This window comes from Xenopus laevis, chromosome 4S, assembly GCF_017654675.1.
Source record: "Xenopus laevis strain J_2021 chromosome 4S, Xenopus_laevis_v10.1, whole genome shotgun sequence".
Taxonomy (NCBI): domain Eukaryota; kingdom Metazoa; phylum Chordata; class Amphibia; order Anura; family Pipidae; genus Xenopus; species Xenopus laevis.
In genome coordinates, this window is record NC_054378.1 from 94,095,891 (window position 1) to 94,109,265 (window position 13,375).

General features: G+C 40.2%; 1 protein-coding gene across 17 annotated transcripts in view; it reads right to left on the reverse strand.

The window, feature by feature from the left end:
• Window positions 1-13,375, reverse strand: part of rbfox2.S (RNA binding fox-1 homolog 2 S homeolog) — a 170,545-nt gene that overhangs the window by 29,227 nt on the left and 127,943 nt on the right. For 11 of the 17 annotated variants that reach the window (XM_041591113.1, XM_041591112.1, XM_018259282.2 and 8 more), the window contains 3 exons: window positions 2,415-2,639; window positions 885-1,028; window positions 404-457 (listed from right to left, as the gene is read on the reverse strand). In XM_041591113.1, the coding sequence (XP_041447047.1) occupies window positions 404-457; window positions 885-1,028; window positions 2,415-2,639 (423 nt within the window). The remainder of the gene's footprint in view (window positions 1-403; window positions 458-884; window positions 1,029-2,414; window positions 2,640-13,375) is intronic. The other 6 variants (XM_018259284.2, XM_018259275.2, XM_018259276.2 and 3 more) reach the window with 1 other exon arrangement.

Genomic DNA, 13,375 nt, shown 5'->3' on the forward strand with positions numbered 1-13,375 from the left:
AGATTGTGCTTCTCCTGGGCATCTCACTGTTTTCAGGCAACAGAATCATCTCCTGCGGGGTGGGTGGAAGAGCTGTGTATGCGTGGTTAAAAGAGAGGTGAAGCATCATATTAAATTTTGACAAGCACTCAGCTATAAATGTTCATGATTAATTCAATTCTGTTGTGTTATAACCGAATTCCTTCAACATTTTAATCACGTTTAAAAAAAGAAAGTGCTTTACAGGTCTACATGCCGCCTTATGAAAATGGCCTCACACACGCACACACAGCCTTCACCAGCATCCCTGAGGAGGTCTGGAAGTTGCCATTTGCTGCACTAAAGCTTAAACAGTGCAAAGGCGTTTTAGCAAGTGGTCAAAATCAGGATTAAAGTTTAATACTAAAAGAAAGAAGCAGCTTACCTTGGAGCCTCGCTCGTTAAATATGATTTCCACGTCAAGAATTTTGCCAAATTGCTACAGAGAGGAGAGAAAAGCTTCAATAATTAATTTCATCTATAAAGAGAAAGTACTACTCGCACATTAGCACATTCTAAGAATAACTCGGCAAAAATGAGTCTAGGAACATTTCCTTCATGTTTTAGCAGCTATATAGAGATGTATCTCATTGGAAATGGAGATTCTTCCAGTTTTTCTCTCTCAGAATGTTGATTCTTGTGTTTCATTTTCCTCAAGAATTTCCCAGAATTCCACAACCCCATATTATGTCCTAATTATTCCAACACCTGCAGCCCCATGGCTTCAGCTAAACAACCATTACATCTTTCACAGGCAGGTGCTGGAATAGTAAAACAACAAAAGTTGCAAGTTTGCAACTCCAAGTTTAGCAAGCAAAACATCAAGCAACCCTACAATAAAAAAAAATAAGGACAAGGTGACTTACTCCAAACATTTGGCGCAGGTCTGGGTCCCGGAATCGGAAAGGGATGTTCGAAACATGAAGCCGCTTTGGGGTGGCTTTGCTTTCGCTACTTTCACTGTTTTGTGTCTGTGGTTGCTGTCCTTCTGTCTGTGATCCATCTGTCTGCTAGGAGAAACCAGGAAAGATACCAGAGTTTAATAACCCTGCTTATACTGAAAGAAAGAGATTGACTTAAAAGGGCTCAGAATGCATATATGGTAAAAGCTAATATGATCAATTATGAAAGTTAAGAGTTCCATATTCTGTATAAAAACTACAGGCCTTTATATCAATATGGAAAACCTCGGAGACGTCTAATATCCTTAAGTTTAACAACATGCGGTGCATTATTGCCTATATTAAGCTAAGCAAGTGATGGCAGTACAAAAAAAATTAACTGTACTAAAATCAAAATGGCTTGAGAGCTGCTCCAGTCAGTTAACCTTACGTTACCATATCCATGTGAAATCTTTGACCCATGAACTATATATAGCAGGGAAAGAAATCTGGCAGCAATTGCACAGTGGTGGGGGTGCAGGCATCACTACTTATTAAAGCGTGCTTATTAAACAAATCAAATGTTTGCATTTACACCTGAGGTATATAAAGGGAAACTCACATAAACATGACTTAAGTTGTATGAAAAGTAAACATAATTTCAAGCAACTTTGCAATATACATCAATTAAAAAATATGCAGACATTTCATGATTTTTAATGGTTTGGAAAGTTCCTTAAGCCTAGCCCCCTGCTCTTCTGCTGATCTCTCAGACTACTTTGCTGAGCTGGCTGACTACTGTTACTTTCTATCAACAGCCAGCTGTCCTCAGCCTCCTGCATCCTCCAAACCCCACAATTCACTGCACACGTGATTTCAATAAGGAACGGAACATCACAGTGCAATGCATTGTGGGTTATGTAGTTCCTGCATGCTGTCTGTAAGCTGTGGAGAAGTTGTTACAATTTGTAACATCAGTGTTTAGTCCCTCCTTTCCTGACAGGATTTCAAATGATGCAGAAAGAGAAGAACAGCTGGATAGTAAATGGCATTCATACATACTTATTGAAGAAACCAATAACTGTAATGGATATATTAGGGGTTTCTGGGTTATGTGGGCCTATTTATCATATTTTGGTTTGGAAGCTGGACTTCCCCTTTAAATACATCATTTCGAAATTTCAAGGAAAATGAACTTAGTAATAGCCTTTTAGCTGTAGGAACTATAACTCCCAGCGCCAACGGCATAAATGTTGGCAGGTAAATGTAAAGCAAGTTGTAGCTGAACAAAGGATTTCCAATTTGATAACTTGATCATGTGCAATAGAGAGGAAGGAAACCAGGGAGTTCTGTTATTGCTCATTATGAGAGAAAAAGGAAACAATTTGTGGAAGGGGCAAGGATGCACAGCCAAATAGTAGAAAGAGAAAGTGATAGAGGACAGTAGAAAGAAATGCTCTGAGTGAAATTCAGGGTAAATAGAGGAAGGTAAAGTGAGTAAATGTGAATACGCACCGTGCTGGATGCATTGGCAGTGCTGGTAGCTGGGGCGCTGTGCTCTGCATGGCTCTGCCCTCCTCCATACAAGGGAATCCCATGCTCGGTGGATTGAGTAGCATAGTCCTGTGTGTGCTGGCTTCCATAGTCTGTGGATAGTCCATTCTGTGGTGGTGGAGGAAAAGGGATGGCTGCAAAGGGCTGAACCATTGCGTCAGGAGTAGCTGTCGGCTCCTGGTTACCCTGTAATTCAGATGAAAAAAAACCCGGAATAAATCATCTAATGCAATTTTCTTTATCTTTTGAAACAATGAAAGTTAATCTTACAGAGGACCTTGCAGTGCAGGCATGTATAGTCTCATTAAACACAAAAGGGGCCATTTACAAAATGCAAGAGCGCTATAGGACACAAAGTTGCATCCCATAGTGCTCATTTATAAAGTACTTGTTTTGCAGGTCTGGGTGTGCATTGCAGTATGTCAGACAAAAAAATCCAGAGCAAAATATCACCAGGCACAGGTCAGCCCTGTCCATATGCTTTCCATAAGGTAGGTCGTAAAAACAGCCTGTCTACCAGCGCTCCATAACTTTGTGCAAGTTAGAGAAGAGGTAGGGAAGGGAGGGGAACACCTACATGCCACCTCCTGCTTTCCTTCATGTATAGAGTGTTGCCGCTGTATTATTGGGAGCAGCACAACTGGGATCAGTAACGGAAATATATGGAAAAAGGAATGCAGAATTATAAAGCAGGAAGATGCGGTCGTTTTTTGCACTTTGCTTAGTTTAATGACCCCTATGTTGTTTTAAATGAATGCCTACAGCAAACCCCACTCAATGAACTTTATTTCCCTGTTCATGTTAGAAGAATGCTTACCTGAAGCAATTGATGTAATTTATATGCATTTGATGTACATTTATGGGTCACTGGTGCACAACACAACCAACCACACCTTAGCTTACTGTAAACTCATTTCAAATTTGTGCTGTAACCAACCATTATAGCTGCCATTCACAAAATGTCATGATTTTTATAAAAAATTGCAACTTGTGTCTACCCACTAAACTCTACACCATCTGCAGCCCTCAGGATGGTTGTGGAAGGTTCTGTGAGATGTAGTTTAACATGGTTTGAAGGACCACGTGTGTTTCATGAGAAAGATTTGAAGAGTAGAAATACAAAAACTTAAAAAATGCAAGGCAGTGAAATAATAGGCTTTGAGGGAAGCAAAGAGAGGGGATTTCTGGCTAGAAACGTGATCTGTTTGCGTTAAGACAAGAGGTAAGATCATGTCCTGTGCATACATATGTACGTGCATGCAGCTAGGAGGGGGGTGGGCAGAAGGCTTAAAGACAATAGAGAATGATTGGGAGGGAATCAAGATGAGGGGCGAGACTGGGAGGGATGCAGAGCCCGAAGAGCCGCAGCATCTGGAACCGATTGGAGTCACAATGATCCATAGCTAAAAATGTGAGCAGATGCCAGAAATAGATGGGATTTGGGGTGAGGGGGGGAGAAGCAGCTGAGCCAGCGAAAAAGATGAGGAAAAAGAGAGAAGGGGAGGTGAGGAGAAGGAGAGGAAAGAGATGAGAGTGAAAGGAAGAGAAGGGTAAAATAAGTGAATGAGAGATTGTAGAGAAGAGTGGGGAATGGCAGTGCATGAAGACATACAAGCAGGCAATAGGGAAAAAGAAAGGTGCCACTGAATTAATTGATGTGATGGAGGAAAGAAGGATGAGCTATGTAAGAGGGATATAATAAAGGAGGCAAAGGAGTGGGAGAAAGAGCAGTTAGTGAATTAGAAATTGATGAAAAGTGAGAGCAGCAGGGACTGTGGAGGTGCTGCAGTATTATCATTTATTCTGTGTGCAGCATAGAGGAGGGGGCAGACAAGGACTTGAGACTCCCCGATGGGAGGAATTGGGTTTGGATATAGGGAGGGGGGCTTACTGCAGAGATTCCTCCAGGTGACGTCATGTCTTACATAGTGCTAAATGGATCAGCCATGCACCCACAAACACACACACAACCTGCACTGAAGTACATACAATCTATACTGTACATTACATAGATTACCCAGGGCCAATTGGGCTAGTACACGCATGCATGATTACACATGCACCTCTGAACTGAGCTTTAGCACATGTAATGCACAACTGTTCACTCTATAGTCTTCATTTAAACTACCCTATCATAGCTCTAGGCAATGGGTTAAGGACTCATCGGTGGCTGATGCATTGTCAATGAAGGGGCTCATTATATGCCCAGCTGGCAATCTCTGCAGCATAGCAGTTCCTTCACACACTCTCTCTGCTATCCACACTCTCTTCCCTAGTATGCTCATTTACACTGCTGTCTGTCTGGTGCACTGCGCTATTACAGGATCAGTTCTACTGCCACAATACGGAGACCCTGGCCTATAACCTCCTGACCTGCAGGGTATGTTGGACCTAGAGATATCATTGATTTTGACTAAGGGTCAGGCTTGTATGGGGGAGGTAAGAAAGTTGCAACAATAGGAACATTACACCAAATAAAAGGCTGGGACAGATGCTTCTGCAAGCAAGCATTTGGGTCTCCTATTTGATAATATTGCTTAGAGACCAAGCACCTATACAACACAAGCAACTCAATGTAGTAACACAGAAGGCTTCCATTGGGAATTTAGAATTATGACCACAATGGCTATTACATCTTACGACTGAATGGATATCTAATGCTGCATTCTTGTTTATAGGAAGAACTCATCCCAAACCACAGCACTGGCTGTACAAATGAAATATGGTTTGACCCGTGTTAGCGTTTTCCACTTGAGCATCAAACTTACATATTTATAGAAGTAACATAGTCCTCAGACAAGTATATCAGCAGTTGCAGCAATTGACATCCTTAGAAGGCACTTAATTTGGTTTAGATTCCAATAAATGTAGATAAGGTGTGCTTCAAAAGCGGATTAAGCTCTTTGCAGCCCCGGGTGCACGCCGTACCCCCTGCCAGGGCAACGCATACATGTAATGAATAAAGCAGCAGCACTCCGGTATCTTTGAAAATTTGTAAACCTTTACTTAAATGCAATAGGCAACGTTTCGGGCTACGCAGGCCCTTTGTCAAGCCATGGCTTGACAAAGGGCCTGCGTAGCCCGAAACGTTGCCTATTGCATTTAAGTAAAGGTTTACAAATTTTCAAAGATACCGGAGTGCTGCTGCTTTATTCATTAATTTGGTTTAGGGGACGACCATTGTTCGATTACAGTAGGGGTAGCCATTTCTGAGCTAGAATTTCTATTACAGTATCGGGACACACAAATGTTTTATAAGAGGCAATGATCGTCTGCCAGAGTGTGGCAAAGATAGATGAAATATTCTTAGGCAGCAATGCAAAATTCTAAACATGGTCTTAGACTCCCTAAATAAGGTATCAGCAAGCCAATAAGGTAAGTGGGGAGGAACAAGAGAAGGCAAATCCATGCAAACTGTACTCTGCTCATACCAGGTTAAATGTTGTTTTGTTTTAGGCAAGGCTAAGCATTCTTCTATATTGCTGTATAATTATTCACATATCAAAGGATAGCATATTTGGTGTTTCATAATCAGCATAGGCACTTTGTATGGCCTGCATGCATATTTATTCCTTTATGCTCATTCAACTGTTGACCCTTTTATTAACAGAAATGGGAAGGATCAAAACAAATATATATTTCTAAAGGAGTGAGAACCACTGATAACTCTTCAAAAATGTTGGTCACGTGTTGGTGATCACCGATTATTTAAATGTATTGTTCTTTAAATTGGAGCTTTGTCTGCCAGAATGGCAGAAAGAGCACAATAATGGTCCTTCCTGAAGTTTTTCCCTAATACTGCATCTACAGGCTTCAATATTGAATGGAGGAAAGGCATTTTATTTGGAGCAAATTCTATTATAATACATAAATATAGAACACCGCCCCCATACTAAAATACATGGATGTTAGATTCACAGAGAATTCCCATGGACATTACACTGCAGGTATGGGCTCTGTTATTCAGAATGCTCGGGACCTGGGGTATTCTGGATAATGGATCTTTCTGTAATTTGGATCGTCATGCTTTAAGTCCACTTGAAAATCATGTAAACATTAAATAAACTATAACAAACAAGGGAAAGTTGAGCTCACCAGTAATTTTTAAAACCATTAAGCAGGGGTGCAATGAGGTTGTGACCACAAAATTCACATAGACAATAGAATGCAAGAGGTCCTCTGCACTCAACCCATTATCAATATATTAAGGACATTTTGTGCCTTAAGCTACTAAAATTGCCTTACCCTGTAAACAAAACTGGGAGCATTTGTCCATATATTGCAATATATTTAAAGAACCAGTAACATCAAAAAAACTTGTTTCTTTTTAACGAAAAAAAACCCACCAACACAGTTTAAACACTTAATTCGCAAAGCTTTTATTAAGGAGTTACTTACCGATTCTCTGCATGCGATCCTCTTCCGAAACGGCGACAGGGCGACGTGCTGTGCTTGATTTCTCCTGCCTACCTTCTATAGGAGGTAGCCAGAGAGGAGAAAGAGAGTGCCGCACAATGGATCGTTTCAACTGTCTTGGTGTTTTTTTTTTTTCGTTAAAAAGAAACACATTTTTTTTTAAAAAAAAAAATTATGTTACTTGTCCTTTAAGCTGGCCAACTACGTCAAAGTCATCCCGGTGTGGCCAGTTCTACACTCAACTTACATCTGATTCATGAAGAATTCTATTGCTTCATTATATATTTTACAAAGGGGCTAGGTTTTACCTGCAACTTACTTGCTGCTTTCAAAGTAAAACTCCCAAACTTGGTTGCCCTTTTATTAATTAGCCACCAGTGGGATCACCTGCCTTTAGCTGAAAAGAGAAACTCAATAGGCTGGTTTTGCTTCCAATAAGAATTATATCATTGTTTGGATCAGTTACAAGGCACTGTTTTATTATTACAAAGAAAAAGGAAATCATTTTTAAAAATTTGGATTATTTGGATAAAATGGACCAGTATTAGATTTTTTATAGTATGCCAGTTTCAGAGAGTTTCCAGAGTCATGTGAAACCACTAAGCACCCCATATAACCGATACCATTACCAAGGGCTGTTTATAAGGATACATTTAACAGGTTATGTTTTATACACATTTCTGAGATAAAGGTTTGTGACATTTCAGCACAGTTGCGTTGTGCCAGAGCGGGTGCAGCTGGTGCTTATTTCATTGCACTGAGACTCCGGAAAATCATGGTGTGATTTGTGTGTCAGCTTCTTGCCACAAAAGGAAGTGTGTACAGCACTGTGCAACCTTGTCTATGAAGATTGTCATTTTAGAATGATGAATTGTATAGTACTGCGCAACATTTAGTGGCTCTATACAAGGGCAATGGTAACAAATGAATAATGTTATTACCAGCATGTGTTTCATTTTGTAGTAATACCTATTTCTCATAGTGCTGCATGGCATGTATATCCCAACACAATATGACATGCATATCTACTATGTATTTCTGTACACATCATAACACAGGTGGGTAAAATAAGAGCTGGAGAATGATAGATCCTGAGATAAAGACCCGCTGTGATCGTTCGGTAGATCTTACTTGGCTCCCTTTCCAAAGACAATAATAGTGCAGCTTACATGTGTAATTCTCCTACCCTCTTTCCACTCATACTTCTCTCCTCACTTTCTCTTTCTCTCTCCATCCCCTGTGGGTCCAGATGACAGGCTGACACCCCAGCTCTCTCTCCTGGGGACTCACTAAATCATTCAGCAGAGGTATGAATATTTCAGATGGAGGAGAAGAGCAGTCGGATTAAAGAGGTAAGAGGAGCTCCTGTCCCACACACTCTACCTTCTGCCTTGTTGGTGCAGGTGGGTTCTGTGAGAACTATACTGATACGCTTACATTGTCAGTAGATACATAGGTAGCCATTTATGTCAGGACTGACCGGATTTTGTATTCCAGGTCCCCAAACTACAACTCCCAAAACATTCAGTCAGTTTGTAAGCTTACAAAGTGACATTTACATAGTAGCATAGTCAGTTAGTTTGAAAAAAAGACACACGTCCATCAAGCCTCTCCAATTTACCTCAGAGGGGGAAAAATTCCTTCCTGACTCCAAAATGGCAATCAGACTAGTCCCTGGATCAACTTGTGCTATGAGCTATCTTCCTTAACCCTGTATTCCCTCACTTGCTAAAAATCCATCCAATCCCTTCTTAAATCTATCTAATGTATCAGCCTGTACAACTGATTCAGGGAGAGAATTCCACATCTTCACAGATCTCACTGTAAAAAATGTGACTTCTAAGGGCATGTGACAAACAAATAGTAGTAGTTCAACATATCCACATTCAAATTCTCTGATTCAATTAAGCAATCAATAGGAAGCTGCCCGTGGTTTTAAATACATATTTTAATTATGTAGGCAAAAGCCAGACTGCAGCAGCTGATGTAAAGGAGAATAATATTTGGGCAAGAGAATAAATAAGTGATATAGCACAATTTCCAAACAATGCTGGATAAGAGAACAGCAAGGGCACCTTTATTCAAAGACAACAACACAAGCTCCTTCGTCATAAAAAAACGAAACAAGCCTGGAGGTATAATGAAATGGCCGCTGCTCCCTGCAGTGTCTTTCTATAAAAGATTCCCACCTTCTGACCAGGAAGTTAGCACAAAAGGTGAAATTACACAATATTTACCTCAAATCTGATGATAGAATAGGCTGGGGCAACCTGTGGCACTGCTGAGTTTATTTATTGACTCGTCTAGGAACACCCCTCAGCTGTCAGTGGGATTCCAGAAATAGCAGTTCTACAGCATCAGGCCACAGGTCACTCGCTGATAGTAAAGAAGAAAATTTTACATCCATATCTACAAATGTTACGACACAGTATTTATTAAGTTTATTGTTCTTTTAAGCAATGCTGGCTCATTTAACAAGGATTACTACAGGCTGTTCTTTCATAGTTAGCGTGGTCACACTAAGGTTTTCCTTTACCGCTGGTAGGCATGCAGTACGTGAAGTAAAAATCATTCCCTTATCACTGTACACATGGGGGTGGATTTCGGGCCTGAAGATGCTTAAGTGTAAATATTTCTATATATCAGGTGTGGTGGATGCCAATGAGGTCACTTAATAAAGACACAAATAGGATTGTCACTTAATGATGGCATATAAAGAAACACCAGCAACAATCCGGTGAAAGCCATTGACCTTAATGGAAGCTGCCTGTCACTGTGCACCCAGGGCATATTTTGGGGCAGAAACCTTGAAATGAGCATTTTTGCCTGCTTTGGAGGTTAAGAGTGATACCGGCATTTTGTCTGCCGAATGAGATATTTACCTTAGGCTAATACTGAGCCACATGTCTAAAGAAAAGTTGTACAGATGAATCTCCTAATGAGGAAACCAATGTATAAACTGCATAGATTTGTGAGCAACATGTTGATCTGACCCCTTGGATGTTGCTCCCAGTAGCTTATTTTTGAATTTCTGTCTTGAAACTGTAGTTGCATGAAAAACACATGTACTGCCAAACAGAGCCTCCTGTAACTGCCAGACCACATAGCAGCTGCCAACTGCCAATCACATCCTATATTTTGCACCCTTAGGAATTTTTTGCATGGTTATGTTGCTCTCCAATATATTTATATTTAAATGCGGCTCACAGTTAAAAAAATTTGGAGAAACCCTGCATTATAACAATAAAAGTGTGTTTTATATTTCTTTGTTAGCCTATTCCCCCAAAATAAAAATGGATACATTTTTGGACATCAAATGTTTAAAAAATATGCCTTCCTGGACTTTGTAGGCAGTCATTAAAAAATCAGTTCCTCTTGTATCAAGGGGTACAACACCAGGGTAACGAGGGTATAAAGTTGTTCTGTTGCACGTTATTCTTCAGATCTTATCAGTTACATACTATGTATCCAGCAACTTCATGCCCCACCCCTTAAAGGAAAAAAAAAAGGTTTGTATGATTTCGGACCGTGTGTGGAGTGTCCTTACATTTTTGTATTGTCCGCTCAGTCGATCGGACAGGTTAAAAGATTTATATCGGCTACTGATAATATCTCTGCATGTATTGCCTCTCTCATCATATCAATGGGAGGTTGTCACTTCTATTTGTCGGACATAACTTCTGTACGATTGCTGTCGGTGAATTAATGGGCCGAGCATCGTGTGATTTGTTCTCTTACTACTTTACATTAATCTGAATGGTTAGATGCAGGTCATAAGATCGGCACAGACAATCATTCATCCGACATAGGCTGAACATAAATGGCCAGCTTTTAAGAAGAAGGAACGCCACCAAGACAGTTTATTGCCACTAGATTAAACACAACAGTGCAAGCTAGAACGGTATTTTTATTATTTAGGGCAGAGACACACGCTGCTATTCGGGGAGGTTAGTCGCCTGACGACAAATCTCCTCTTCTTTGGGGTGACTAATCTCCCCAAACTGCCTCCCCCCGGCTAGAATGTAAATGCTGGTGGGATGGCACTCGTAGCACTTTGTTTTCAAAATTGCCACTTTTAAAGCCAATCCTGCTTTAAAATATGAAAAACCACCAGCATTTTTTTTAATAATTTTAATGACTTTTCAGCATACAGGATATGGTGTCACTGACATAAGATTGAGGAGGATGGAGCTTGATCTTATCAGTTCTTCTGGTCTAAGCTAGCGAAGGAAACAATAGCAAAGCGGTAACGTTCGCACTTTAATGAATTTGCGGCGTAACGAACGTTCGCCTGAATGAAAATGCACCTGTCGAAAGGGCACCAAAACTGCGATAGCGACGGTCTCTTTCTCTAGCAAGTTAGTAAATTGGCGATGTCCCTGCAGATGGTATTTCTAGCGAATTTTCACTAGCGACGGCCACTTCGCCCTTTACTAAATCTGCCCTCATGTGTCCATTTGAGAAATAGACCCGTCATAGTGACAGAGATCTGTGCAAGTGGACTGGGTCCATATGAACTTAATACAAAATAGATATTATTATTACATTTAATATTATATCTTTTTGTGCTAAATATCTTACTTTATGTAATGGTGTGTTTGTTGTCTCAGCCTATTCCAGAAAAACTGCATTGTGCGCATTTTTTATGGCTACTTTGCCTTATCGTCTCTTACTGTCAGTACATCTCTGAGGGGAATACTCATCCACTCTCTCTAGCTCACTTCAAAGCAAGAAAAAGCCTTTAAAGATTTATTAAGCAAAGTAGGAGATAAAAATAGCAAACAAAAAGAAACCAATTACTCCAGTCAAAAAGTCTGATTTCTAGCAAGCCAGCAGTAGGAAATGGGCACGATAAGAGCTCAACAATGTAGTTGATTTATAAATAGCATGTATCTTCTATGTAGAAAAGGAGCACAAGGCATTCCTCCTCTTGACATTTGCATTTATACATGTGGATTTGCCTGGTATACTGCATTTTGTGTATACACAACCCGATGAGTTTAACCGCTTGGGTGCATATGAACTAGGATTTGGACTTAGACATAAAGTAATGATTATATGTAAATTCAACATCTGTCAGGATTTCAGGGCAGTGGAAACTATATGAAAACTAGAAAATAATAATGGTAATATGTTAATAAAGCCCACAGCAATTTGTAAAGGATGAGTAATGGATATACAGTACTATAAAAGCATTACAATGAATATCTGTATTTATCACCCCCACTAATATCTGTATCGATCACCACTAACTCCTATTCTACCCCTACCAGGTTACTCCTCAGTGTCTGCCACCTTTTGTCTTTCCCAATGTCACCTGCTGCAGGATCAAGGGTGACAGTTCATTCTTTTTAAACAGACATTTCTATCAACTCACTGGCAATATTCATTACAATTGACTTGTCTGTGAAGGGACCACAAATTAAAATATACAGAAAATGTACAACCTTGCATTAAAATGGCGTCTAAGGTAAATCTAACAAGTCTTTAGGAACAAATGAAAAAAAAAAAAAAAGGTTTTGTGTATGGCTGCCTCCCCACAGTTATAGGAGGTAGGCTATTACTCCAGCACACATTCAGTTCTATAGAGGAAGGACTGATCCTGAGGCAATAACACAGGGTTTATTTACTTCAGGTAAACACTAATACCCTAGAACCCAGATCAGAGTAAAGATACTACCCAAGGGGTGTTATATTATACCGACGGTGTCCTCTCTAAGCAAAGCAAATTATTGTATGTGTGTATTTATGTATTTGCAAGATAAGAAACCTGTAATACACCAGAATGGTAAATAATAGAACTCTCCGATCACTGCACGTTGAACAAATGCAGTTGCCTTACGATGTAACATTCTACCCAGCGCTGCACAGTCCAGTACCACAAGAACTTCAGCAGCATAAAATCTTAAAATTCTCCCTCTCTCCAGGGGTAAAGGCAAAAGGACCTGCTAGAGTTGAGGAACGATCGCAAAAATGAAAATTTAATATACGCTTCATCATACTGAAATAAGAAACTTTCTAAATACAATCAATTAAATATTATGCATCATGTCTGAAATAATCAAGTTTATCTTCACTATTCCTATTCAGCATCTGTTTCTCTTCATTCTGTCTTCTTGTAGCAGTTGGGTGTCAGATATTCATTGACAGTCATATGTATCTTATAGGGGGGCTCCGTTTCCTTAGTTAGATTAATTAAAGCTCACTCAAATACCTGATTCCAGTACAAACAAAATCTAACAAAATAACTGCCTTTTGCACAAATTCTGCATGTAGAGAGACCTGATGTCTGGTGATTTTAATAGAGTGAGCTCTAAGGGTGGCCATACACGGGCCGATAAAAGCGGACGACAGACCATGTCGGTAGCTTATTGGCCCGTGTATGGGGCCCCCCCGATGGGCTTCACTGATCGAGATCTGGCCGAAAGTCGGCCAGATCTCGATCGGATGGGACAAAAAATCCCGTCGGATCGCGGCCGCATCTATTCGTTGATGCGGTCCCTCGA